The sequence below is a fragment of the Oryctolagus cuniculus genome, chromosome 1 (assembly GCF_964237555.1).
Source record: "Oryctolagus cuniculus chromosome 1, mOryCun1.1, whole genome shotgun sequence".
NCBI classification, from domain to species: domain Eukaryota; kingdom Metazoa; phylum Chordata; class Mammalia; order Lagomorpha; family Leporidae; genus Oryctolagus; species Oryctolagus cuniculus.
Window position 1 is genome coordinate 43,485,409 of NC_091432.1, and position 25,211 is coordinate 43,510,619.

The 25,211-nt window shown below is 36.3% G+C and overlaps 1 protein-coding gene across 4 annotated transcripts in view; it reads right to left on the reverse strand.

Annotated features, from left to right (window-relative positions):
- Positions 1–25,211, reverse strand: part of GAS2 (growth arrest specific 2) — a 147,901-nt gene that overhangs the window by 54,189 nt on the left and 68,501 nt on the right. For all 4 annotated transcript variants that reach the window (XM_017345590.3, XM_008268892.4, XM_008268897.4 and 1 more), the window contains 3 exons: positions 24,262–24,325; positions 14,601–14,742; positions 4,356–4,463 (listed from right to left, as the gene is read on the reverse strand). In XM_017345590.3, the coding sequence (XP_017201079.1) occupies positions 4,356–4,463; positions 14,601–14,742; positions 24,262–24,325 (314 nt within the window). The remainder of the gene's footprint in view (positions 1–4,355; positions 4,464–14,600; positions 14,743–24,261; positions 24,326–25,211) is intronic.

Sequence of the window (25,211 nt, forward strand, 5' to 3'; positions counted from 1 at the left end):
TTCTCACTGGAAAGTACAGGGGAAAATATGACTTTGAAAAATTGCTTTTGACAAGGTAGAAACAAGAAAATTCCCACTTGGCAAGGAGTTATTAGGATGTTTGCCTAAAAACCACAGTCAAAAGCCTCACAGATTTTCTTCTTGAACTAAAGGATTCCTCATATTTGGGTTGAGATTAATTCCCCACCTGCAAATAGAGCTATACAGACAAAACATACTTAGCAAAGATATTCTCTGCAGAAAATATCTTTCCAGATCTTCCTCTGGAATTTGCATACCTTCTTATATTTTACATTCTTATTTGCATTATTGTATCTGTCTTCATGTATAAAAAGATCTGTTTATAAGCATACATAATCATAAAATGATTCATAAGTACAATACATGTTTTAAGAAAACCTTGAAAGATGGTTAGCAATGAAATTGTTAATTCTGGCTTACATTAAGAAGATTAATACCAAGAGAAAATGTGTTAAGATACTGTCTTATTGGGGCTGGTGTTGTGGTGTAGCAAGTTAAGCCTCCATCTGCAATACCGGCATCCCATATGGGCAGTGATTCAATACCCAGCTGCTCCATTTCAGATCCGGTTCCCTGCTATTGCACCTGGAAAAACAATGGAAGTTGGCCCAAGTCCTTGGGCCCCTGAAACCCTGAACCTGGAAGAAGCTCCAGGTTCCTGGCTTTGGCCTGGCTCAGCCTCAGCCAATGTGGCCATTTAGGGAGTGAATCAGCAGATGGCAAATCTCTTTCTGTCTCTTCTCCTCACTCTGTAAATCTGCCTTTCAAATAAATAAAAAAATTAATTTTTTCCTAAAAAAAAAAGATAGGTCTGACTAAGGAAATCTTATAATTATGACTTTTGAGTGAAGTTAGCAGTCTAAACATGCATAAATGACCCTGAACTGCTTTTTGCATTAAACAGGTTCACTATAACCATAAGAAGACAAGGTAGACAGATTGCTAGGGCAAAAATTTTAAGACACTATGGATATTTCATTATATGTATATTTTACAGATGAATATGCATACCACAGTAGGTAAATACGACTATATTAGGCAGCCTCAATAAAAATGTGGCAAAGTATAAAATATGCTCATGTTAAAATTGCAAACTTGGGGCCAGCATAGTGGTGTGCTAGGTTAAGACACAGCCTGTGATGCCAGCATTCCATATGGGTGCTGGTTCAAGTCATGGCTGCTCCACTTCTGATCCAAGCTCCCTACTAAAGTGCCTTGGAAAGTAGCAGAGGATGGCCCAAGTACTTGGGCCCCTGAATCCATGTAGGAGACCCAGAAGAAGCTCCTGGCTCCTGGCTCTAGCCTGGTCCAGCACCAGCCATGTGGCCATTTGGGGAGTTAACCAGCAGATATATAGAAGACCTCTCTCTCTCTAACTCTTTCAAGTAAATAAATAAAGTCTCAAAAAAATAAAAAAAAAATGCGAACTTAAGAAACAGAATTGCAGTGGAGTCACTGAGAGAAAACAACTTCAAGCATTTACTATTCAATACAGGTGTTCAAAAAAACACAGTTAAAATATTAGTGTCAATAATTATACGATCATTTGAAAACCAATTCAACACCTCTGAGGGTTTGCTTTCAACAATAACTGCCATGCCTTACAGTGAATTAGAGCACATTGATGATCAGTTAAATATAGTTCCTGGCACAAATCACAAGTACTAGCCAATGACATATGTACACATCAATGAGCCTTGAGTTTGATCATGCACTGTAGTGGAGAAATAAACAATTCAAGGTGTACATGTCCTGCTGGTGGAATTTCATTGCCTACACATCTCAGAAAAACAAGGAGAGACAAGGAGAGAAGACTTTATAGAATCACTTCACTTAATCAGGGTGGAGAGATACTCATAAAAGCCACAGGATGAAAATGTTAATGAATACATGAATATATTCATGAATATTTTCCTTTTCTGATAAATAGTTTTAATTTCCAATTTAGGCAGTTATATAAAGTCTCTTTTTGAAAATTAAGCTTATTTTTAAAGAATCAATTTTAAGTGAAATTTGTTATAAATATAGTATAAATGTATGTGGATAGTGCAAAAGTAAAGAAAGTAAATGATTAAAGTTCTTTGATATACTATTCTAAAGCAGAAGTCATAATAACATGAGACCATAACTGGTTGGGCCCATACATGAATAACCATGTCACAGTTAGTCCTGTTATTACATGTTTATGCGTATCATTAGAAGTAAAAATCGGATGTATGTCTATGCACAATATGACCTAATGTATGAATTATTATTAAATTAAAACATTATTACTAAACAATTTCATGCAATATTTTCAGCAACTTTCAATTACTATAAACAATACATGCATAGATTCAAACAAAAGGAAATGATTTGCTGAAAAGAAAGTGGCACATCAAAAAACCCCTCATATGTTACTCATAAAATGGATATTAAATTATTTGACAACTGAATAAATATGGAAGACCATACATGAGTAAACATATGTAACACATTTTTTTCCTGAAGATGTGAGGTTGCATTAGGAATAGGAATAAAGTAACTTACTAATCATGTGTTTTATTAACAGTTTCAGTATAAAAAGGAAAAAAATAAAATCTTATGTTTTGATTATAGGCACTAAGGTCTAATATTCTAAAGGAGTCTGATTCTCAACTAAGGTCAATCTTGTAAAATTTAAACATATCTATGGAGATACTAAATCACTATTATTTAGTATGCTAAATAGAAAGCAAACAGCATGCATAAAAATATTTTCTATCTTTACAATAAAGAACAAAAAAACATTAAGCACCTCAGGTTACTGACTTTCAAGCAAAGCCATCTGCTTAGATTTGTTCTCAAACCCCTAATAATACACATATCATTGTTATTTGTTGCGATTCCAAAGCAAATGGCAATTACCTGACTTTTTTTTTTAACTTGTAAACACTGATCTAAAACTAGGCTAAAATACAAAATGATTGACATTAAAGTTTAAGGCTAAATTATGACAAAGCATTTCTTCAAATACTCCTCAGAGTCTTAAGAACTATCTATTATCTAAATAATTTTCAGGTAAATTAAAAGTAAGCACTTCACACCAGTAAAATTACTTGGCCATACTTGAGTACTGGAAGACTGTGCATTCATTGATTGTACTCAATGTGTACATTCAAATCATTCTGATCTTTAAAATAACAAACAAAATAATTTTAGTTCATTCAAATGGAAAAAGAATTCAGTTCCTTTGAATCATAATCACTCCCCTTCAGGAAATGACCAGAAACATGAGTCAGAAAATACTTATAATTACTTACTGTAGATTTCTAGGAATATATCAGTACTATATCTTTCATTTTCTTATTTTTAAAGAGAGGAAATCTTGGTTTTAGTAAAAATCCCAAACTTATTTCTGAGAGATTAAATTATCTTGATTACTTGGAAAACAGATTCTGAGTGAAAGGCTTAGAATGATACTTCACTGAATCACTCATTCCAGTCAAAAACTGTTCATGATTTAAATCTGGACTGCCGTAAAATGGGCCCACATTCCATTTCTCTGACACAGAACACTAAGAAATGATCATCAGCACCACACCATGCTACTATATTGAGCTTCATTATCCTCACTTTGGTCCACACCAAAAGTCCTTGAAAAATGACATTCAAATAATCTGAAAGGTATCCAGGATAAATGGGATGCTTATTTCCACAACTTGAAGTGAGAAGACCAAGGGAGGACATGTTTTTACATTTTCTATTCGGGTATGCTAGTTCCTTTGAAACCGTTCGAAGAAAAAAGGACTGTCATTTTCTTTTCTTCTTTCTATTTGATCTCCATGGTCTCTTTGGAGTGCGAATGTTTGGGTACATGTAAAAGATAGTTCTGTTTATCTAGCCCTCAGTAATACTTCATAATGTATGCTCTTTTAAAAACCATTCATGCCCTGCATTCTCAGGGCATTGTATGCATCATAAAAGAGTCCATGCTGGCCTGCGCCGCGGCTCACTAGGCTAATCCTCTGCCTTGCGGTGCCAGCACACCAGGTTCTAGTCCACGTCAGGGCGCCGGATTCTGTCCCGGTTGCCCCTCTTCCAGGCCAGCTCTCTGCTGTGGCCAGGGAGGGCAGTGGAGGATGGCCCAAGTCCTTGGGCCCTGCACCCCATGGGAGACCAGGAGAAGCACCTGGCTCCTGCCATCGGATCAGCACGGTGCGCCGGCCGTGGCGGCCATTGGAGGGTGAACCAACGGCAAAGGAAGACCTTTCTGTCTCCCTGCTTAGTTGCTGTCATATTTTGCGGTAGCCCCCAACTCAAGTTCTGAATATTCTCACAAAGAACAAGATAACAAGAGAAAAGTCAAACTTTACCCTAATGAAGAGGATCTTTTCTCCCACTCGGTATCTTCCTTGGGAAAGGCGTTCCACACAGAACTTGGTAGGACATTTGCAAGGAGGATCTTCAGATATTCGTTTCACCTAAAATTGAAGAGCAGGAATGTTCATTCTCTTGAATCAGGTCGCGGGTAGATTAGCTTATTCCAAGAACTCCAAGGATCCCTGGACCACTTAATGATTTTAAACTTGATTTTATGATATGGGCACAAGGATATCACATTAAATTGTAACTTTGTAAAGGTCAGCTCCTGAAGGCATCTTCTGAAGGCCAATGTCTGTACTAAGGCATACACTTGATAACAGTGATAAAGCTGTTGGATAATGATGGGGAAATAATTGACACGACAGGCATGGTAGCATGGTGAGCAGAGTGCTCAATTTGCTAAGACACTATGCACATCAGGTTTCCAAGATGAATCTATTGAAAACTAGAACGCTTGCTTGCTAAATATTTTGAAAATCAGAATAGAATGTTGACATAGAATACATGTTTTCTTGGTGTGATTTTATTCATACTCGGAGCAGCATTGGGCCTGGCAGTTAAGATGCCAATGCTCCTATATCAGAGTACATGAGTTCAATTCCCCGCTTTGGTTCCTGACTCCAGCTTCCTACTAATGCATATCCTGTGAGTCAGTGGGGATGGTCAAGTAATTAGGCTCCTGCCACTCAAGTGAGAAACCTGGTTTGAAATTCCTGTTCCAGGACCACTGCAGGCATGTAAGGAGTGAATCAATAAATGAGAGTCATTTTCTCTCTCCCTCTTTATCTCTCCCTTCATCTGTCCTTCAGATAAATGCAAAAGAATTAAAAAGGTAATTTATCAGTTTTTCCCATTTTCAAAACACATGATTACTTTTTAACATGGAACTGTTATTCCATCTTATTTTGGACTCTAATGTTTTCTCTTAGAAATTATCTTTATTTCACACAGATTCATCCTGTAATTCTTATCATCTCAGAGTTTCTCATCTACCAAACCTACTTCTGAGGCCATATTTTATAATTTATGTGCATTTTACAGAATTCAGGCCTGGATATTAGAGTTTTAATATCTATTATTCCAGATCTTTAAAAAATACATAATCTAAATGATGTATGTACAATGCTTGTAAATAGTCATGACTTCTAGAAAATAATATTATCATCCATTATTTTAGGAATGGATTTATGTTTATGATTTCTGTGGTTGGGAACCAGTCATTCTGTATCTCATAACTGTCCTTTTGTCAGCTAACAAGCCAACCAAATGCCCAAACCACAGTGCCCTGTGTTTTGAGGGAAGGATTTCATGGAGGAAACATAAAGCTGTAAATGGTGTACATCCTCTATTTAAGAAGCTGCACAGAATAAATTTAGATGCTGAAGATATTGGTCTGGATTCTCTTACTCGACCTCTTCCAGAGATGTTATTATGCCCAGAGTTTTATCATCAAAGAAATGCAATCATTCCTTCATATAATTCAAGGTCTGAATTCTATCAGCCTTTTACTAAACAAAACTGTGGGAAGAGTAACCCAAGAATTTATTTGCATGCTGTTACAAAGGAAATAAACAGCTTGATTTTTATGGAATAAGAAAGGTTCCAGAAAGTCTGAAAGCATATAATACTGGAAGGAAAACTAGAAAGGTTCAAATTATCCTCAAACAAATAATAAAAATGTATGTTACAAGAGTATACATCATTACCAAGATGTTTTCATTGTAATTGCCCTGTAGTATGTCTTGAAATCTGGTATTCCAATGCCTCTAGCTTTGATTTTGTTGTTTGAGATTGCTTTAGCTATTTGGCATCTCTTTTGTCTGCATATGAATTTTAGCATTGTTTTTTTCTAAATATGAGAAGAATGTCTTTGGTATTTTGACTGGGACCACACTGATTCTGTAAATTGCTTTGGGTAGTATTGACATTTTGATGACATTAATTCTTCTAATCCATGAACATGGAAGATTTTCCCATATTTTGTGTCTTATTATATTTATTTCTTTTACAACCTTGGTTAAATTTATTCCAAGGTATTTAATTTTTGTAGCTATTGTGAATGGGACTGATCTTATAAGTTCTCCCTTAGCCATGGTATTATTTGTGTATACAAATGCTATTGATTTTTTGTATTGATTTTTGTATCCTGAAACTATACCAAATTCTTTCTGAGTGCCAAGAGTCTTTCGGTTCCCCTATATATAGGATCATGTCATCTTCATATAGATATAATTTGACTTCCTCCTTTTCCATTTGTATTCCTTTGATTTCATTTTCTCAGCTGATGGCTCTGGCTAAAATTTACAGAACTATATTGAATAGAAATGGTGAAAGTGGGCATCTTTGTCCGGTTCTAGTTCTTAGTGGAAATGCTTCCAACTTTTCACCACTTACTATGATGTTGGCTGTGGGTCTTTCATTTATTACTTTGATTGTGATGGGGAATATTCCTTCTATACCAAATTTGCTTAAGGTTTTCATCATAAAGGATGGTGTATTTTATCAAATGTTTTCTCTGCATCTATTGAGATAATCATATGGTTTTCATTCTTCAATTTGTTAATGTGATATATCACATTTATTATTTATTATTAATTTGTGTATGTTGAGATATCCCTGCATACAAAGGATAAATTCCACTTGGTCTGAATGAATGATCTTTCTGATGGACTGTTGTATTTGATTAGCTAGTATTTTATTGAAAATTTTTGCATCTATGTTCATCATGGATATTGATCTAAAATTCTCTTTCTTTGTTGTATCTTTTTCTGGTTTGGGAATTAAGGTGATGCTGGCCTCACAGAAGGAGTTTGGGAGGATTCCCTCCCTTTTGATTATTTTGAGTAGTTTGAGAAAATTACAACTAGTTTTTAAAAGTTTGATAAAATTCAGCAGTGGGCTTTTCTTTGGAGGATTTTTGTTACTGAATCAATCCCCATTTTAATTATTTGTATTTGTCAAATTAGGTTTTCTGTATCTTCATAAATCAATAGATCTACCATATACCCAGCCATCCCACTCTGGGAATTTTAACAAACAAAATGAAATCAGCATGCGAAAGAGTTATTTGTATCCCATGTTCACTACAGCTCAATTCACAATAGCCAAGCTATGGAATCAACCCAGATGTCCATCAACTGATGATTGGATAAAGAAAATGGGGTGGAGCTAGTGTAGTGTAGTGTTAAGCCACCACTTGCAATGCTGACATCCTTTATGGGAGCTGGATCAAGACTTGGCTGCTTCACTTCCAAACTAGTTCCCCGCTAGTGTGATTGGGAAAGCAGCACAAGATGGCCCAAGTATTTGGGCACCTGCCACTCATGTGGGATGCCTGGAAGAAGCCCCTGGCTCCTGGCTTCATCCTGGCCCAGCTGTGGCCTTTGTAGCCATTTTGAAAGTGAACCATTGGATACAAGATCAATCTCTCTCTCTCTCTCTCTCTCTCTCTCTCTGTCTCCCTCTATATAGCTCTGCCTTTCAAGTAAATAAATAATTTTTTTAAATATGATGTATGTTCACTATGGAATACTACTTATCCATAAAAAAGAATGAAATCCTGTCATTTGCAACAAAATGGATGCAACTGGAAACCATTATGCTCAGTGAAATAAGCCATTCCCAAAAAGATAAATATCATATATGCTTTCTCTGATATGTGGTAGTTAATAAAGAACCATAAAAATGCATAGGAATGAAATGGACAACTTGTGCTATGATTGTTGTTTTTAGTGCTTGTTTATACTCCTGTGAAATTATGATCTTTCTACTTTTTACTTGTTGAAAATTTGGTTAGTGGTACATTAAACCTGTGATTATAGAGTGGGTTGAAATTATGTTTATGCAAAAAGAAAGAAAAAGAGAGAGATAAAGAGAGAGGGTATTGAGGGAGGAAGAATGAGAGAGAATGATGGAAGTATGGTTATCTTAGAATTTTACCTATGAAATTCATGAAATCTGTTCTCTTTTACTAATAAAAATTTATAAAAAGAGTAGAAAAAAGAAGTAGCATCTTCACATTTTCATCTATCTCTTCTTCCAGTCCTATTTTTACCAACACAAAAAGCTACAATTTTCAGGATTTATTTATCACAGCATATTATATCTCCATTACAGTTTAATCTTTTTTTAAAAGATTTATTTATTTATTTGAAAGTCAGAGTTACAGAGAAGCAGAGGCAGAGAAAGAGAGAAAGAAAGGTCTTCCATCCGCTGGTTTACCCCCCCCCCCCAAAAATGGCTGCAATGGCCAGAACTGGGCCCATCCGAAGAGAGGAACCAGGGGCTTCTTCTGGGACTCCCTCATGGGTACAGGGGCCCAAGGACATGTGCCATCTTCTACTGCTTTTCCCGAAGCTGGATCAAAAGTGGAGCAGCTGGGACTCAAACTGGTGCCCATATGGGATGCCGGCACTGCTGACAGCAGCTTTACCTGCTATGCCACAGTGCTGGCCCCACTGCTTAATCTTACTATCTCCTTGTTAGACTGAGTTCCTTAAGGATTAACACAGCATTTCCTTACACTTTAAAAATCTTGACATGAAGCACAAAGCCATAATGTCATATAACAGATATTCAGTAAATGCACATGAATAAGTGAATAAACAGGTAAATAAGAACATAGAACTATACAAGAGAGAGGGGGAAATAACAGAGTTAAGACCAGACTTAAAGAACCTTAGAGAAATAGGAAACTGCCTAACGTTACTTTAGTAGTCAGGCCAATGCCTTTTCCCAAGTTCTGAGTCATTCCTAGCATATTGTATTTAGTCTACAGATGCACCAACCACTCACACTAATATGAACAGATTTATGTAGTTAGAGAATTTTAAAAAGATACTCCTGAATGGGAGGGTGATCATGAAACCAAAAGGGTGAAAGCTGGGTGAGAATGCCATTCCCTCCGAATAATGCGGATCACATTCTGAGGTGGGGAGTCACAGAACCAGTGAGTGTGTCCAGGTGTGCTAGCTATTTTCAGTATTTCCCTATATGTATCTCTTTCCATATGTGCTCACAAAATGTTTGAAGTACAAAACATACATATGTTTGTGTATGTATATAAATATAAATATATATGTATATATAATATTTGTGCCATTGCTAGAAGTGGTATAGTTTTCTGTAGCACTAGAAGAGCTTCCATGAGGAAAAAAAAGGGAGGGAGAGATGTGATGTTTTGGTGATCCTGAAAAAAAATCAGACAGACAGCAATAACAAAGCATGTGGCTTGAGGCTTGAACTCTGAAAAGATCATGCTTGGCACAAGTTTGCTGCAACATGGTAACTAAGCAAACAGCAAATGGGTGTTCAAGTGGTTCCTCCACTAAGAAATGACAATCACAAGTGTGTATGGAAAGTAATTCTATCTTTCAGTGTTCTTAGACAAAACACAGAAACTGTTTATATCAAATGAAGTGAAGTACAAGAAACATTTTCTCAAGTGGCCTGCCCTTTTCTAATGTCTTTCTAGTTTAGAAAATGGACTTGAGTTTTGAAAATCAAGGGTTTTTCTTAGTTGTGTGAGAAGTAAAAGCAGAAATGCAAGAGACAAGGCCAGACTCTGGCCAGGGGAAATACATTGTTAAGTAAACACTGACTGATGACATCTGTGCTTCTTACATTACCTTGGGATAAGTCAGTCTGGCAGGTGTTCTGGTTTGGGCTAGGAATCCGGCCAGTTTTCTGCTGAAACTGGTTTTCAAGAGCCTGATTACTCAGAATTATACTATCTCTCATCCCCAGACTGAGGAAGTTGATGGAAAAGAGGAAGAAAGTAAGATTGGCTTCTTAGAACTGTATTCAGCTCTTTGTGTGGGAACTAGCTCAACACGAGGGAATGCAAAGAGAATGGAACCCTGCCCTAGCGTTTTATCACAGCTGAATCACTATCAGGACATCTGGGAAATAAATTAATCTGAATAGACTCCATTGTGTTTCTTTCATGATATCTTGATTAAAGAAGGCAGGCTGTATTATCCACATAAAGGTCATCTTTTTTTTTTTTTTTCTTTTTCACCACTATTCCCTTAAGTATCACACAGAGAAATGTGAGGAAACATTGAAGGCTGCAAAACTGGCAGTTACGCTGAAACTGTTCCCTAGAATATGATATCTTAACACTGATCTGCTTCTTTTGCACTTTTTCTTTTTTCTTTTTCTTCTTTTTTATTTCCTTACTGCTTTTTGCTTATTTTACTTCTCCTCCTCCTCCTCTTCTTTTTTGTGGTTGCCAATAAAAAATAACCAGTATTATGAACTGAACACAGAAACTTTGCAGCAATCTCTATTTTATGTCCCTATTAAACAACACATACTGAGATACATCAATTTCAGCTTCCACCTTTGATATCTTGATATCTGCTTCACATGTAGTGAGGCAGTTGTCGTAGGGACTACTTCCCTTCCACATTAGATCTCTGAAGCTCTGATTAAAAACATTAGTGAGGTTCAAATTTTCTCTCTGCTCTGCTATCCCTGAAATAAAACACTGCAGTGAAAAACTGTAACTTAAACAGATTTCAAATAATTCAGAGCAGTTTTCCCCAACGCAGAGTGAAGGAGGCAGTAAGGCATTCTTGTGGTCAAGTAAGTTTGGAACACTCCAGGTTAAACAAGATCTTATTATGGAACTCAACAGAGCCTATGAAATGCCAAAGTGCATTGCCAAACTCTAATGGAGCCTATAGTAAATTGTGTTTCTTAAATTAACCTAACCATGGAATTCTTTTCCCCATGGAGCGTCTCATGGTGTTAGTGTTTGATTAAACATTCCTTGAAAAACACCACTTTAAAGATTTGCAGAACATGGTATTTTAGCTGGAAATAGTACAGAAATGCCCACTTTGCACATTTCCTACATTCAAGTAAAACCCCTTCACTAAACAGATGATTATGTTCCCAAACTCTAGTAAACTTGAACAAGGGTTGAAAGGTTTTCTAAAATGCCCTCCATGGTTTCCAGTTGAACAAACAGAATTGGAGTAGGGAAGAGCCACCACAGAGTGCCTTGCTGTTAAAAAGAGTTTGTTTTTTTTTTTTTTTATCACTATTCTCCTGAGTTGGAGTATTGGTTAAATTTCCCCCAAATCTCTGTCTGACTTGTTCCACCATCATCTCATTTTCTCTCCTCTCCTCTCCTCTCCTCTCCTCTCCTCTTCCTCTTCCTACTCTCCCCTCCCCTCCCCTTCCCTCACTTCCTTCTCTTCCCTTCTCCTATTCTCTTTCTCAAGCATGAAGGATGGCTAGATATAATGCAAGCTGGTGAAGAAAAGAATAATTCTAGCTCCTTCTCGCCGGTTCACAAAAATGTCTTCCAATGGCAGCATCTTATCTCTTTCCAAAGCTATAGTATAAGTGAAAAATGCATGCACTTCCAGAGTACATAGCCAAGCCAGATAAGCATGACAGGCAGGAAGGTTTTTAAGGTTTAACTACTCATTTTGATAATTTATCTAACACACATGTAAATGGATTGAGCTTTGTAAGATATGGTCCTTGCTTTTGAGAATAACGACTGCACCTTTAGGGCAAAGGATAATGTTGCCTAATAGGCAAATGCCTCACTAAATATATACATACATATATGTGTATATATTTATATATAATGTGTGTGTCAGGCACCAAAGAGGAATTCATCAATTTCACATGCTATGAGAGATGCCAAGATGAAAATTTCAAATTTAAAAAGATTTAAAAGATCTAAAGAAAGAGAAGTAAGTGTGGAAGTATGGTGAGGAAAGCAAAATGCAGGGACTAGTCTGAAGGGCAAAACAGCTAAGAAACACACAGTGAGTCAGAGCTCAAATGGTTTACATGACACAACAATGATTTGAATTTTACTTTAGATTTTATAGATAAACCTTATATAATTATAATCAAATCTGAGTTACATTTAGTTTGATTACTCTGGTGGCAGTCATGTTTATAGAGAGAAATTTCAAGAATGGACTAGTCAACAGCATCAAATACCAGGAAGAAATGTCATAATTTGATGACTAATATAATTCATTTGACCCAGGATTCATTCATTAGGAAGTGAAGGATGACTTTGGCCACATACTCTTCAGTCATCTGGTACACTGACTCAAAGGCTTTGAAGACGACAATTGGAAATCATAGCTAAGAGGAAAAGGAGTAAGAACAACTGGAGTTGTCTCAGAGGAAAAATAACATCAATAAGAGAAAGACTAAAGGAACAGCTCACCCTACAGTAAGTCTGCTTAGAAAAAGAATGCAGAGAAGAGAAATATTTCTCATCAATACATGAATAATGCATCATTATCTACTATTAATACATATTTAATTTCTCTATGAACTAAAATACTATGGAAAAGCATCACAAGTGACCAATCTTCATATTATCCAGGTGAAATTTATTCCGGGTCTGTAACTCTCATGAAATGTATATACACTGGGGTATGTCTGTTAATTACATTTCATATGGAGATGTTTTGTTTGTGTGAAATACACCCTGGATTTAGAGTTTACGATTAAGAACTGTGATCTGGATTATGTTTGTAATGATAGTTGGATGTCTTGGGTTGAATAAAAATATGAGAAAAAAATAAAAGCAGTCTTGTGAATTTGAAATCCTTTTAGGTATCCTGAAATTAAGACATGCTTCCTATTTTTTTGGTCCTGTGTAGACTGAACAGTTTCCCAAAAGAAGCAAAATTAAACTGGCAATGGCTAACATACCCCAGCAGGCTTAAGTTATTTTTTTGCCCTTAACAGAAATGAGGGGCTGGCGCCGCAGCTCACTAGGCTAATCCTCTGCCTTGCAGCGCCAGCACACCGGGTTCTAGTCCCGGTCGGGGCGCCGGATTCTGTCCCGGTTGCCCCTCTTCCAGGTCAGCTCTCTGCTGTGGCCAGGGAGTGCAGTGGAGGATGGCCCAAGTGCTTGGGCCCTGCACCCCATGGGAGACCAGGAGAAGCACCTGGCTCCTGGCATCGGATCGGCGCGGTGCGCATTGGAGGGTGAACCTAATGGCAAAGGAAGACCTTTTTCTCTGTCTCTCTCTCTCACTGTCCACTCTGCCGGCCAAAAATTAAAAAAAAAAAAAAAAAAAGAAATGGGGATTCTTATTTGTCAAATTGTTAGGTCTAAATGTGCTATATAGTTCATAGTGTCATGTGAAGAAAAGCCAAATAGAGAGTCTCCTTTTTATGCATCCTCTAGTGTAAGTTGGCCATCTCCCCAGCTGTTTCCAGCTTAGACCCTAAAGACACCCCAGCTGTAGTCCAGCAGTACATTGTGCACAGCTGGCATCATGACTGATACTGATTTTTCCATACTCTGTCCATGCATGCATGACAGATTTCAATCTAATGTCTGCAGTATTATCATTTTCTATAAAATTTGTAAGCAATTACAACTCCATAAATGCACACTTTACATAAATAACATCCTAATCACCCATAATTTCTCTCCTTTATTGATTTGTTTTATATTTGTGCTCAAAATATATGCGTACAGGGGGCAGATATGTATACAGAAAATCAAACCCTCTATTGATCATAACCAAGAATTATCTAACAGACAACATAGGTGGACTAAGAGTTTAATTCACCCTGTTTTGCTGCCATGCATGTTTCTAGAGCTAGGCATTACTGTGAAGCAGTACTGGGATTATGAAAGCATTATTAATGTATTTCCTAACTGCCCCAAACTGTAACTCAACTACTAATGCTCAGTAGAAGGCCTTCAGAGAGTTAGACAAAACTTCTGGAATCTAAGCTCCTCTGCTCTGCTCTGCCGATTTTTCAATTTCTAAGTTTCCATTTCCTCAACAAGAAACATTTTTTTCAAATAGGAGGGCACTTGAAAAGCAGTGACAGACTCTGGCCATAGCAGACACTCAGAAAGGGCAGTTATCTTCTCCATCACATGCTTGCCTTCTTCCCCTCAATACTCCTCAGGATCTTAGCTGTGAAACTAGAATCATGAAGCAGTAACAATGAGGCTTAAGTGTTTCAAACACAATGTTCAGAGGAATGATTTACTATCCTAAAGTTATAGACACTATTTAGCAAAATTAAATGACACTTTAAATAACTAGCTCAGATCTGAGTCTCAAAATGAATCAGAGACTGCAAGCTTTTTCATAGGATAGAAAAGTGAATTTCAAGGAAATTTAAATAGTTAAAAATTAAACTGTTGTGAGCTTGATGGAATGTGTTTTGTAGTTCAAAAAGGAATAACTGCTGGTAATAAGCTGACCAATTTTACTTACTGCATCATCCAGCAAGTTTCCTGTGCTCTTTTTGCCAGATGCCTTTGATGAAGGAGAAGGTGAAGGAGAAGGGGCAGAAAGTGTTTCTTCTTGTTCAATCTCTTTTTCCAATTTTATCAATCCAGGAGGCTCCACACCATACCTTTTAAAAGATGCCAGATCATTATACACATATAAAATACCATGATAAAATTACTGTACGTTCATTTGATTATGAACACTATTGGAGTAAACTATTGATTTTCAAAAAAGGACATTAACTTTTTCTGACATTTAAACTGTAACTTCTTGAATGAATAGCCTTTGAAGCATGGAGTAAAATACATATACTTGCTAACTTGTATGCTTGCACGAACATATATGAACACACACATACTAACATATAACAAAGAAATAAAAATACTCAACATAATATGTTAAAGAGTCAATAACATGAAGAACCAGGTAAAATTTAGCCCAATTTTCACCTTTACCAGCTTTAACAATATTAGTGCTATAAATACAGTTCTGTTTTATAAACAAGCTTGTTACAGAGATAAAATCAGAGGGTCACAGGGTCACAGTCAAGTTTGAAAACAGCAGTATCCAACAATACACATTTTAAAATGATTTAACAGAATAAAGTCACTGTTAATTATACACCTTTTAGGGACAGAAACAATATACTGTGGGTTACATAGAATCAAAGCTTGTGTTCTTAGGAACAGTATAGTTAAAGTACACATAGTGTTACTGGGCAAGTGGATGATCAGCAAAGAGACAGAAATAATAACAATATGTGAAAAATTGTGTGTTGTAAATTGTGCAGGTCATATAAGTTCAAAGAGAAAGGTGGATGGGTTACAGTTGCTTTCAGCATTCTTATTGCCTATAATCATATTTTTCTTAAGCTCAACTAAAAATAGGTCTGGTCTCCTAGATATACATCAACTATACCTAGTGGGGTAGCTAAAGATAATTTAGAATTTGAGAGTTGTGAAGGATTTGGGGGATCATCAGGTTCCATTCTTTCATTTTAACAGATAAGAATGCAGATCTAGAGAAGGTATATAATTAGCTACTAGCAGAATAAAGACTCAAATGCAAATTTTATGACTTCAGGGCTCATATTATTTTTCCTTGACATCCAAATTAGATAATTATGTGTTAGAAAGTTGAGGAAAAAAACTAGAGACTTAAAAATAGGGTATAAAGTATATCATCAAAGCAAATAATCTGTAAGGAGAGCATACACAACACACACACAAACACAATATTGTTAGTACCTTTGACTGAATTCTGCATTACAAAATCATTAAATGCAAAACCTTACATTTCCATCCTGTTCTAATGATTTGTTATTTTAACTGATGTTTGAGACACATTTCTAGAGCTAGGCAAATTCTCCATTCTTGATGTTTAGTCCTTATAGAAGCTGCACAATAAGTTTAATTCCTGGCCTCTCTGCTTCATTACTCATTCATCCTCCATGAGATGAAGGGCTTTCAAATTTATAAATCTAAGAATAGAGTGAACACTTCTTCCTGTCGGCAGGAAACTGCCCCCCATAGCCCTCCAAGGAGACCACTGCCCTGAGTCTTCTTAGCTTATAACTAGGTACTTAACTGGCACAATTCCCAAGTTCAGTTAAAGACATTAGGCTTGTCTGTCAACTTGAAACTTTAGCTATAAAGGTGATAATTGATATTTCATCTGAAAGCATTTTGTTTTCAGATTGCAGAGAAAAAGAAGGGGGCTATGTGACAGGTGTCCTTTGAGAGATAAAAAAACTTCGTTAAAATCAGACACAATTTAACTAACTACTACTACTCCAAAGGCTGTGGTCTGCATAGTATTTTTTGCAACATCATTATTAAATAAAAGATAGCTACCACTTACCATATTTCTACCCTTTTGTGAATATTAATAAGTAAATGATGCATTAGTGAAAATGTGCTAGACTGAAATTCTCTAATGACAGAAACCACTATTCTGTGTGAATCACAGCATTCCTAGCTTCTGGCACAGATCCTGGCACACATCAGAAACTTAACAGCTGACAACTGAATGTGAGAAAGCTGTTTATTTTCATATAAGATTGTTATCAGATCCTAATTAAGAATACAATTTCATGGTTTTGGATGCCCAAATACATATCTCATTTTAAAGAATTCAAGTGTTAAATCTACAAAAATCCTCCACAAAAAACAATCTAGAACACTTCAAATCTTGTTGAAATTTTAAATACTTTGTAAAAATTTTTCTATTCATTGTTAAATATGCTGAACTCTACAGAGAATCACATTACCATTGACAAGTACAACATGGAAAATTGCTTATTATTCTCTTCAGTAGAAACTCTGAACAAACTATACCATGAATTCACTTTTAAATTTAGAAAAGCACTTAACCTCTGTGAGTCTATTTTCTATAAAGAAAGTGGAAATGGCAATAGCTTGCCCTCATCATTTATTGTAGCAGTAGAGGGAGGAAAGAGAAAGAATGTTAGACATGGAATTGCAATGAACATCTTCAATGATTCTGGCTCTGTAAGGCACCTTGACATTCTGAACCTCAGTTTTATTTCAATGTAAAACAGAAATTCTAACTCCTATGTTGTAACAGTGCTAGAAGGAATTCCAACAGTGTACCTGTAATGCCCAGTACCATGTCTGACACATGGTATAACCTCTCAGATTACTGGTGATAAATCAACTGGTGCAAGAAGGGTTGCACAACAAAGGAATTGCACTCTCAGTTTTTAAAATTGATTATCACACTAAATAAGTTAATCTAACAACATCAGAATTAAGGTGCTATTAAAATGTAAAGTAGTATCATTACTATCATTATATTATTTATGGAAGAATTTATTATAGGCTTTCTTTAAAGATTTTTTTCTAGAATTGTGGAATATCAGAAATATCTTAGTGCTAGAGTTTAGAAGAGCAAAATATAAGCTCAGCTTTGATCCTAACTTGCCAGACTAACTTCAACAGTAAACCGTTTTTAATCTTCTTAGACTTCTTTGGATTCTTAGTTCCATCACAGTTAAAAATTTGTTAAGTGTGATGTTCTTAAGACAAAAACATAAATTTAGTGGTGAGGTTAAAGGAACTCAACACACTAGAAGTCACAGCCAATTCAAAATCATTCATAAGTGAAAATGTCATATTTGAAAATATAAATTAAGTTGACTGGAAAATATGACCTCATTTGTAACTTTCAGTTGATTCATTCCACTTTCAGGAGCAGGTTGCATAATTTTTTCTTTTTCTTTTCTTTTTTTTAACAAAGTAAAACCATAATAAATACGTTAAAAGAGTAAAAATAGGCTTGATTCCATATCCAATACAAACAAAGTAGGCTAAGTTTGAATAAAATTAGTAACAAAATCACACATGGAAAACCCTGCTCTAGAGATTTTTCTTTATTTGGGAATGCTGAAAATTAGCTATGCCACTGAACACAGAAAACCAACATTGAGCCCCAAATCTCTGCTTATATTGGCTTTTGGATACTTCAAGCTGCCTAAGGTACAGTCAGCCAGTCCTGAAATGCACACTTAAATATGATTCATTGGCTTCCTGTCTGTCTGGAGATGTCAACAGGCTGTAAATCATGAAATTCCCCTTGGGTTGGGATCCTGCACCTGCAAGCCAACTTAGTCATCAAATAGGTCTTTTTAGTGTTCTCTAAAAGGCTGCTTCATTCTGGTTTCCATGACTAATTCTATACCATTTCACATTTCTATTTTGTCTATGAACTTTTTACAAATTTATACTGTTAGCTGTTCTTTTCTAGCTATAAGATCCAAGATATTTAGAAGAGGGTAAATATTCTCGGACTGAATAAAAGTTCAAACAAAACATACCAAGAAGGTTGAATCCATGAAAACCCAATCTTCATTCCTGTCTTCCCCAATGATATTAAAGTAGTGTGAATATTCAAATGGTAACTTTTCCCCCTCATTTAAAAAGGCAAAACACCAGGTTAAGGATCTTAAGGTAAAAAACTTTATGATGAGATTTTAGAAATGGATTTCTCATTGTTCTGGTACTGACAAAACACTGAACACTATGAAACAACTGAGTTCTCAAACTGAGCCCTAAACTAGACAATTTACTCAAACAATTTAGTATATTACAGTTTTCAAACAAAAGGCATCTGGAGTTTGTTTTACTAGGTTTAGAGTGACAACTTTTATAGCTAAATGAGATAAATTCTCTTTTAATGCATATAACAGTTTATGGATGGTTACAAGATAGTTTTTGCTTTCATTTATCTTCTATTTTACATATAAAAATAGATTTAGTCTTGGAGAAAAAAATCAAACCACATGAAAGCATGTAAGATTCTTAGTAGATTAATTAATAATATTTGTATAGCAATACTTTTCTTTTAAATAGCATTTCTTTTCATTAGGTCATGGAATGAAATGATGGATTAAAGAAATGGTCACAAAGTAAACATTTATTAAATCACATAAATCTTATTCCAAATCAATGAATTACTAAAAATAAAAACACTGAAAAGTACCATTATGATGTTGATTATTGATTAGGCCTGACCTCAAGCCAAATAACTTAATTTTTTTACTTTTCTCATAAAGATCATCTTAATTCTATAGTCTGTAAAAATGTTAGATCCATAGTAACTCTTTCCTTCTTTTGAGAGGGAACATCAAAATATCACTGAGGGGGCAACGCTGTGGTGTAGTGGGCTAAACTTCCGCCTACAGTACCAACATCCCATATGGGCACCAGTTCTTGCCCCAGTTGCTGCTCTTCTAATCTAGCTCTCTGCTATGGCCTGGGAAAACAGTAGTAGATGGCTCAAGTGCTTGGGCCTCTGCACCCATGTGGGAGACCCAGAGGAGGCTCCTGGCTCCTGGCTTCAGATCGGCCCAGTTCTGGCCATTAGGGCCATTTGTGGAGTGAACCAGCAGATGGAAGACCTTTCTCTCTGCCTCTCCTTTTCTCTGTTAACTCTACCTATCAAATAAATTAAAAAAAAAAATCTTAAAAAACAGTGCTATCTTTGAAAATATCTGAAGTCTTATTAACTTGCTTCTGTTGAGTGTTTTAGTTTTCACTGGACAAACGTACATTTTATTTTATGCCCAGAAACTAGCATTCTTTTGAAATATTAGAAGAGGGACTTTACTCTCCAGTGATGATAGCTCTATTTAGTTGAAAATAAAATGAACATTTACTCATGAGAGCAAATTAAGTGATCTCATTCTCCCATCTCAGAACTCAGAGAAGACGACAGGTCTCAAAGGACCTTGCTAAGTGTCCCCAGGCTGGAGAATTTCACAGCAGGGAATCAGAAATTTTCTCAGAATCATTTTCAAAATGATGTCGATGCTATTAAGATAAAGTTTGTGTGTTCTAGAGAAAGAAGAGTTTGAAATAAACTGTAAGACAGCATCATTACCAGTGATGAAAACTCAAAACTTACAAGATTGTTTTGGGGATTCTGCTGAGGTCAAAATCAACTGGTTCGATGTGCAAATTAATGTGTGATTCTTAAGAACCATTCAACCAAATTACTTATAGTTTTGGCAAAGCCATTTTAACTCACTAATATGTATGTTCCCCCAAAGAAGACTAGGGGCAGGAGGGAGAACAAATGTAAGCATTTGGATATAGGTTAAATATATTTCAAGAAAATATAAAGAGATTTTCCCTTTTTTTCCTTCAACTAATATACTTCAACACAGGGTGAAGCTAGTAAGATTTGGGTTTAATGGGTTTTGCTTAACAGGCACAATTAAACTTCTACTGAAATCAAAAACTCAAATGTATGAATATGCAGACATTAAACAGACATTTTTTACTCAAAACACACAGTCTATCCAATTAGTATTCAACTGTTTAGCATCAATAAAGTATCAATTAAAGATCACCAAGAGTAATCCTCTTCAATGAAGATACACCACACTTCACACCACTCAAGTGGATAAACATAAACAGCCAAAATTATAAACTAGACATTGTGATGTAAAGGTTATCTTAATCCTTACATGATTCCTTTATCAGTTAGTAACTTTTAAATATAATTTAAAAAATAATCACTGCTTTTTATCAACTCACATATATAGTTGGGTCAGAAATGGAGCAACCAAGAGTCACAATTTTAACCTTTGGGGGTGGAGGTGGGTCACTTTCTAGAATGCTTCACCTTGAAATGGACAAGACCATTATGATTCCCTTTCATTAACCAAGATTTTAATTTGCTTTACATTATATGGCAAGGGGAACTTTATGTCAAACTCAGATATGGAGGAAAAGAGATTCCTAAATCATTTCGCTACTGGGTAGTATCTTTTACTTTGATGACATGGCCATAACATGTTCATTTCAGTGGGATTCCTAATCAGAGAATTCATGTGATAAAAGCATTATTACAGGCCGGCGTCGCAGCTCACTAGGCTAATCCTCCGCCTTGCGGCGCCTGCACACCGGGTTCTAGTCCCAGTCAGGGCATCGGATTCTGTCCCGGTTGCCCCTCTTCCAGGCCAGCTCTCTGCTGTGGCCCGGGAGTGCAGTGGAGGATGGCCCAAGTCCTTGGGCCCTGCACCCCATGGGAGACCAGGAGAAGTACCTGGCTCCTGCCATCGGATCAGCGCGGTGCGCTGGCCGCAGCGCGCCAGCCGTGGCGGCCATTGGAGGGTGAACCAACGACAAAGGAAGACCTTTCTCTCTGTCTCTCTCTCTCACTGTCCACTCTGGCAGTCAAAAAAATAAATAAATAAAAAATAAAATAAAATAAAAAGCATTATTACCAAAAAAATCAAGATAACAGGCAAATACTACAACTCAGAGAGGAAAATAAAAAAATTCATGCTAATTCTAGATGTAGAACAGCTCCCTGATAGAATAAAAAAGGGAGAGAATGATACAATATGGGAAGTGAGATACACAGCAGACCAATAGAATGGCAGATATCCTAAACAGCACTCTGGTCTCAGAATCAGCCCTTAAGGCATGCGGATCCAGCTGAAATGCCCATGAGAGTATTTCAGGCATGGAAAGCCAAGACATTCTGGGGAAAAAAAAAAAAAAAAAAAAAAACTAAATGAAAGATCTCTGCAAGTGAGATCCCAGTGGAAAGAACGGGTCATCAAAGAAGGAGGTACCATTCTCTGAAGGGAGGAGAGAACTTCCACTTTGACCATGGCCTTGTCTATAAATATGATCAGAGTCAGTGAACTCAGGGGGCTTCCATAGCCTTGGCAGCTCCTGACAAGAGCCTAGGGTGATTACTGATGCCATAAACAAGAGTGTCAATTTGTTAAGTCAACACCAGGAGTCACTGTGCACTTACTCCTCATGTAGAATCTTTGTCCTTAGTGTGCTGTACATTGAGATTTAATGCTATAACTAGTACTCAAACAGTATTTTTCACTTTATGTTTCTGTGTGGGAGCAAACTGTTGGAAATCTTTACTTAATGTATGCTAAACTGATCTTCTGTATATAAAGAGAAACGAAAATGAATCTTGATATGAATGGAAGGGGAGAGGGAGTGGGAAAGGGGAGGGTTGCGGGTGGGAGGGACGTTATAGGGGGGAAGCCATTGTAATCCATAAGCTGTACTTTGGAAATTTATATTCATTAAATAAAAGTTAAAAATAAAAAACAAAACAAACAAACAAAAAGAACAGCTCCCTTTTTTTCCTGTACATCATAACTTTCAGAAGCAAGATAATTAGATCATTTAAGCAACACAGTAAAATCCAGCATTTCGGGATATTTTAATGGTATGTTTAAAATACTTGATGCTTTGTTAGGTAGCATCTCTTGGCCATCTATATTTCTTTTACTTGGGCAGTTTGGTGACAGCAGCTCATGTATTCAGTTTTTAATTTGAATGGGTCCCTCCCCTGTACATTTTAAACTTCCTCCCAAAGCTCCCAAATCCTTGCATTCCTTTTACTCATGAATGTAGCTACTGCAGGTCGGGTGCCACAAAACTAGTGAGAAAGTAGGCACAGCAGGGTCCTAAAATAGCAGGTGCTTTTATTCTGCTCTCACAAAAGTCAAGGATGTCAAAGAACTGAGAAGGAATGGAATCCTAAGAAGGAGCCACACACCAGAAACTTGGACTATGCCTGATTAGTAGACACCTGATAGACCAAAGACTAGTGTGCTCTCCCCAGAGTTTTTCATGCAATTATCTGGGAATAGCATGACATCAAAATGCCACAAATTGTTTTTCCTTTATTCCATGCTAACTGGGATTCAGTAATTTTTAACTTGAATTTTAAAAACCAGTCTTCCTGGGGCCAGTGCCATGGCATAGCAGGTAAAGCCACGCCTGTAGTGCCTGCATCCCATATGGGTGCCTGTTGAGTCCCAGCTGCTCTACTTCTGTTCCAGCTCTCTGCTAATGTGTCTGGAAAAGCAATGGAAGATGGCCCAAGTGTTTGGGTCTTTCGCCGGTGTGGGAGACCCAGAAGAAGCTCCAGGCTCCTGGCTTTGATCAGCCCAGCTCCAGCCATTGTGGCCATTTGGAGAATGAACCAGCAGGTGGAAGACTTTCCTCTCTCTTTGCCTTTGCCTCTGCCTCTCTCTAACTCTGCCTTTCAAATAAACAAATAAATCTTTTAAAAAATCTTTCTCACATCCAATTATTGTGATACAATAAAATTCATGCATGGTGTACAATGCATTAAGGTTAAATGACCAAAATGATTTTAAAAACTTGAGGTAACATCTATTTACAGGTTCATTTTCTAATGGATCAAAAAAAATCCGTTAACTGGCAGCAAGTTTTCTAGCAATGCTGTAATTTTCTGATGTATACAACTTCCTTTTCCTTGATTTTTTTACATAAATTCTCTACTTGAGAGTGCACACCAGTGCTAGCTGTCACTTTACCTTACAAAGTTATCTGATCTCAACCCTAAAAGTATAGTCAGTCCTGGATCACATTTTCTAATCAATTCTAAGTTTTTATTTTGCACCAAGACCTCTTTAAATAAATATAGCTTTATGTCTCATTCTTTGAACTTCATAGAAAACTTCAGTAGCTCTGTCTTATGGTTATCAAAATAATACATGGGAAAACATAAAGCCTAAGCAAGCTGGCTTATCAGCTCATCTTCATCTCAGCTTCATCTGCTTATACACAATTACTTTTTCTTCTCTCAGAAGGGTTCAAAAGATGTCCCTACGTAAGGCCAATTGTGTCTCTAATAAAAATACATGAATAATTTTAAAATAATTCCACTCAAAAGTAGAAACTAAAGTTGTTTAGAGATGAGGTGCTGAGTGCAGGAAAATGAAGAATAGGAACAAAAAAGGAGGCTGAATTATTAAATTTTTTAAATTATTAAAAGAGGAATCAAGGAGTTAAGTGCGGAGGGATAGAGTGTAGACATAAACTTGGAAAAAAATAGTTAATTGTCATGAAACACTTCACATACAAGATCCTCCTCTATACCTCAAGAAAGATCGGGAAGGAAAATACATTTGGTTAAAGGACATTAGCAAATACTTAGACATAGTGGTTTTGACAGCAAGATCACAATAGAAGGATGATCATACTAATCATATTTGAATGAGTAGCTTCTCATAATTCAGGTTAAACATCAACAATGAAAAGTAAGCTTCTTTGCTGCTTGGATGCTAAAATTGTCCACATCTGGACATCACTGCAGTTGTCTGACTTACCTAGCAGCAATCCGGCCAAGCTCTAGCAAACAGAGACACACTTCCCTTGGTTGCTTGTGAAGGACTGGAAGACAAGACGGGGAAGATAGGGATTGTAAAGCAGCTCCATGGTGAAAAGGTTTGCCAATGACCCCCTGTCCCTCCAACTCCCAGTAAATGAGTCTTCTTTCTGATACTCATAGAATGCATGCTATTTCATAGGACATCTAGCTCCACTGAAGGCTTAACATGGTTTTCAAAACACTGTCCAACTTTCCTCCAAAAAGTTATTAATCTTAGGAACCTTGCCTTGAGTAAACAGCATCCTGAAAAAAATTTTTTTTTCAATTAGCTTACATCAGTAAGTCAACCTTGGGTATATATGTACATAATAATTATGAAATAATTGGTAGATATTTAAAACATACAAGACATACAAGATTATAAAACAAGGGTTGACCTTAATATCCTGGGTCTGCCTTCATCAGTGACTGTAGTGGAAATGATATAATGAATAAGGATGAAAATTGTATACCATAATCCTTTGTTATCCTCCTAAGACAAATGTTAAGTGAGACCATGAAACTTGATATCCTCTCCTAATTAAATCTGATGTAATAAATAATTTAAAAAGAAATATTTTATACTGACTGGCAACCAGGTCTGTTAATAAAATGAAAAAAATAAGAGTGCTCTTTGAAATAATATTTCTATTTTAATATAATCTGATTAACTAATAAATCTGTTTTACTGAGAGCTTTGGGAACACTCTGTAATGCTGACAAATCATAGTTCATTTGTTAAGCCTACAAGATGAGCATATACTGCTTATATTAGCAGGATTAGAAGATTTTAAAAACGTTATATTCAGCACTAGAGACAATAGACATTAGAAAAACATTTTGCATTGAGATTAGCCTTTACACAAAAATAATATTCTAATAAAGAAGGTGCTAAAATATTGATAAATT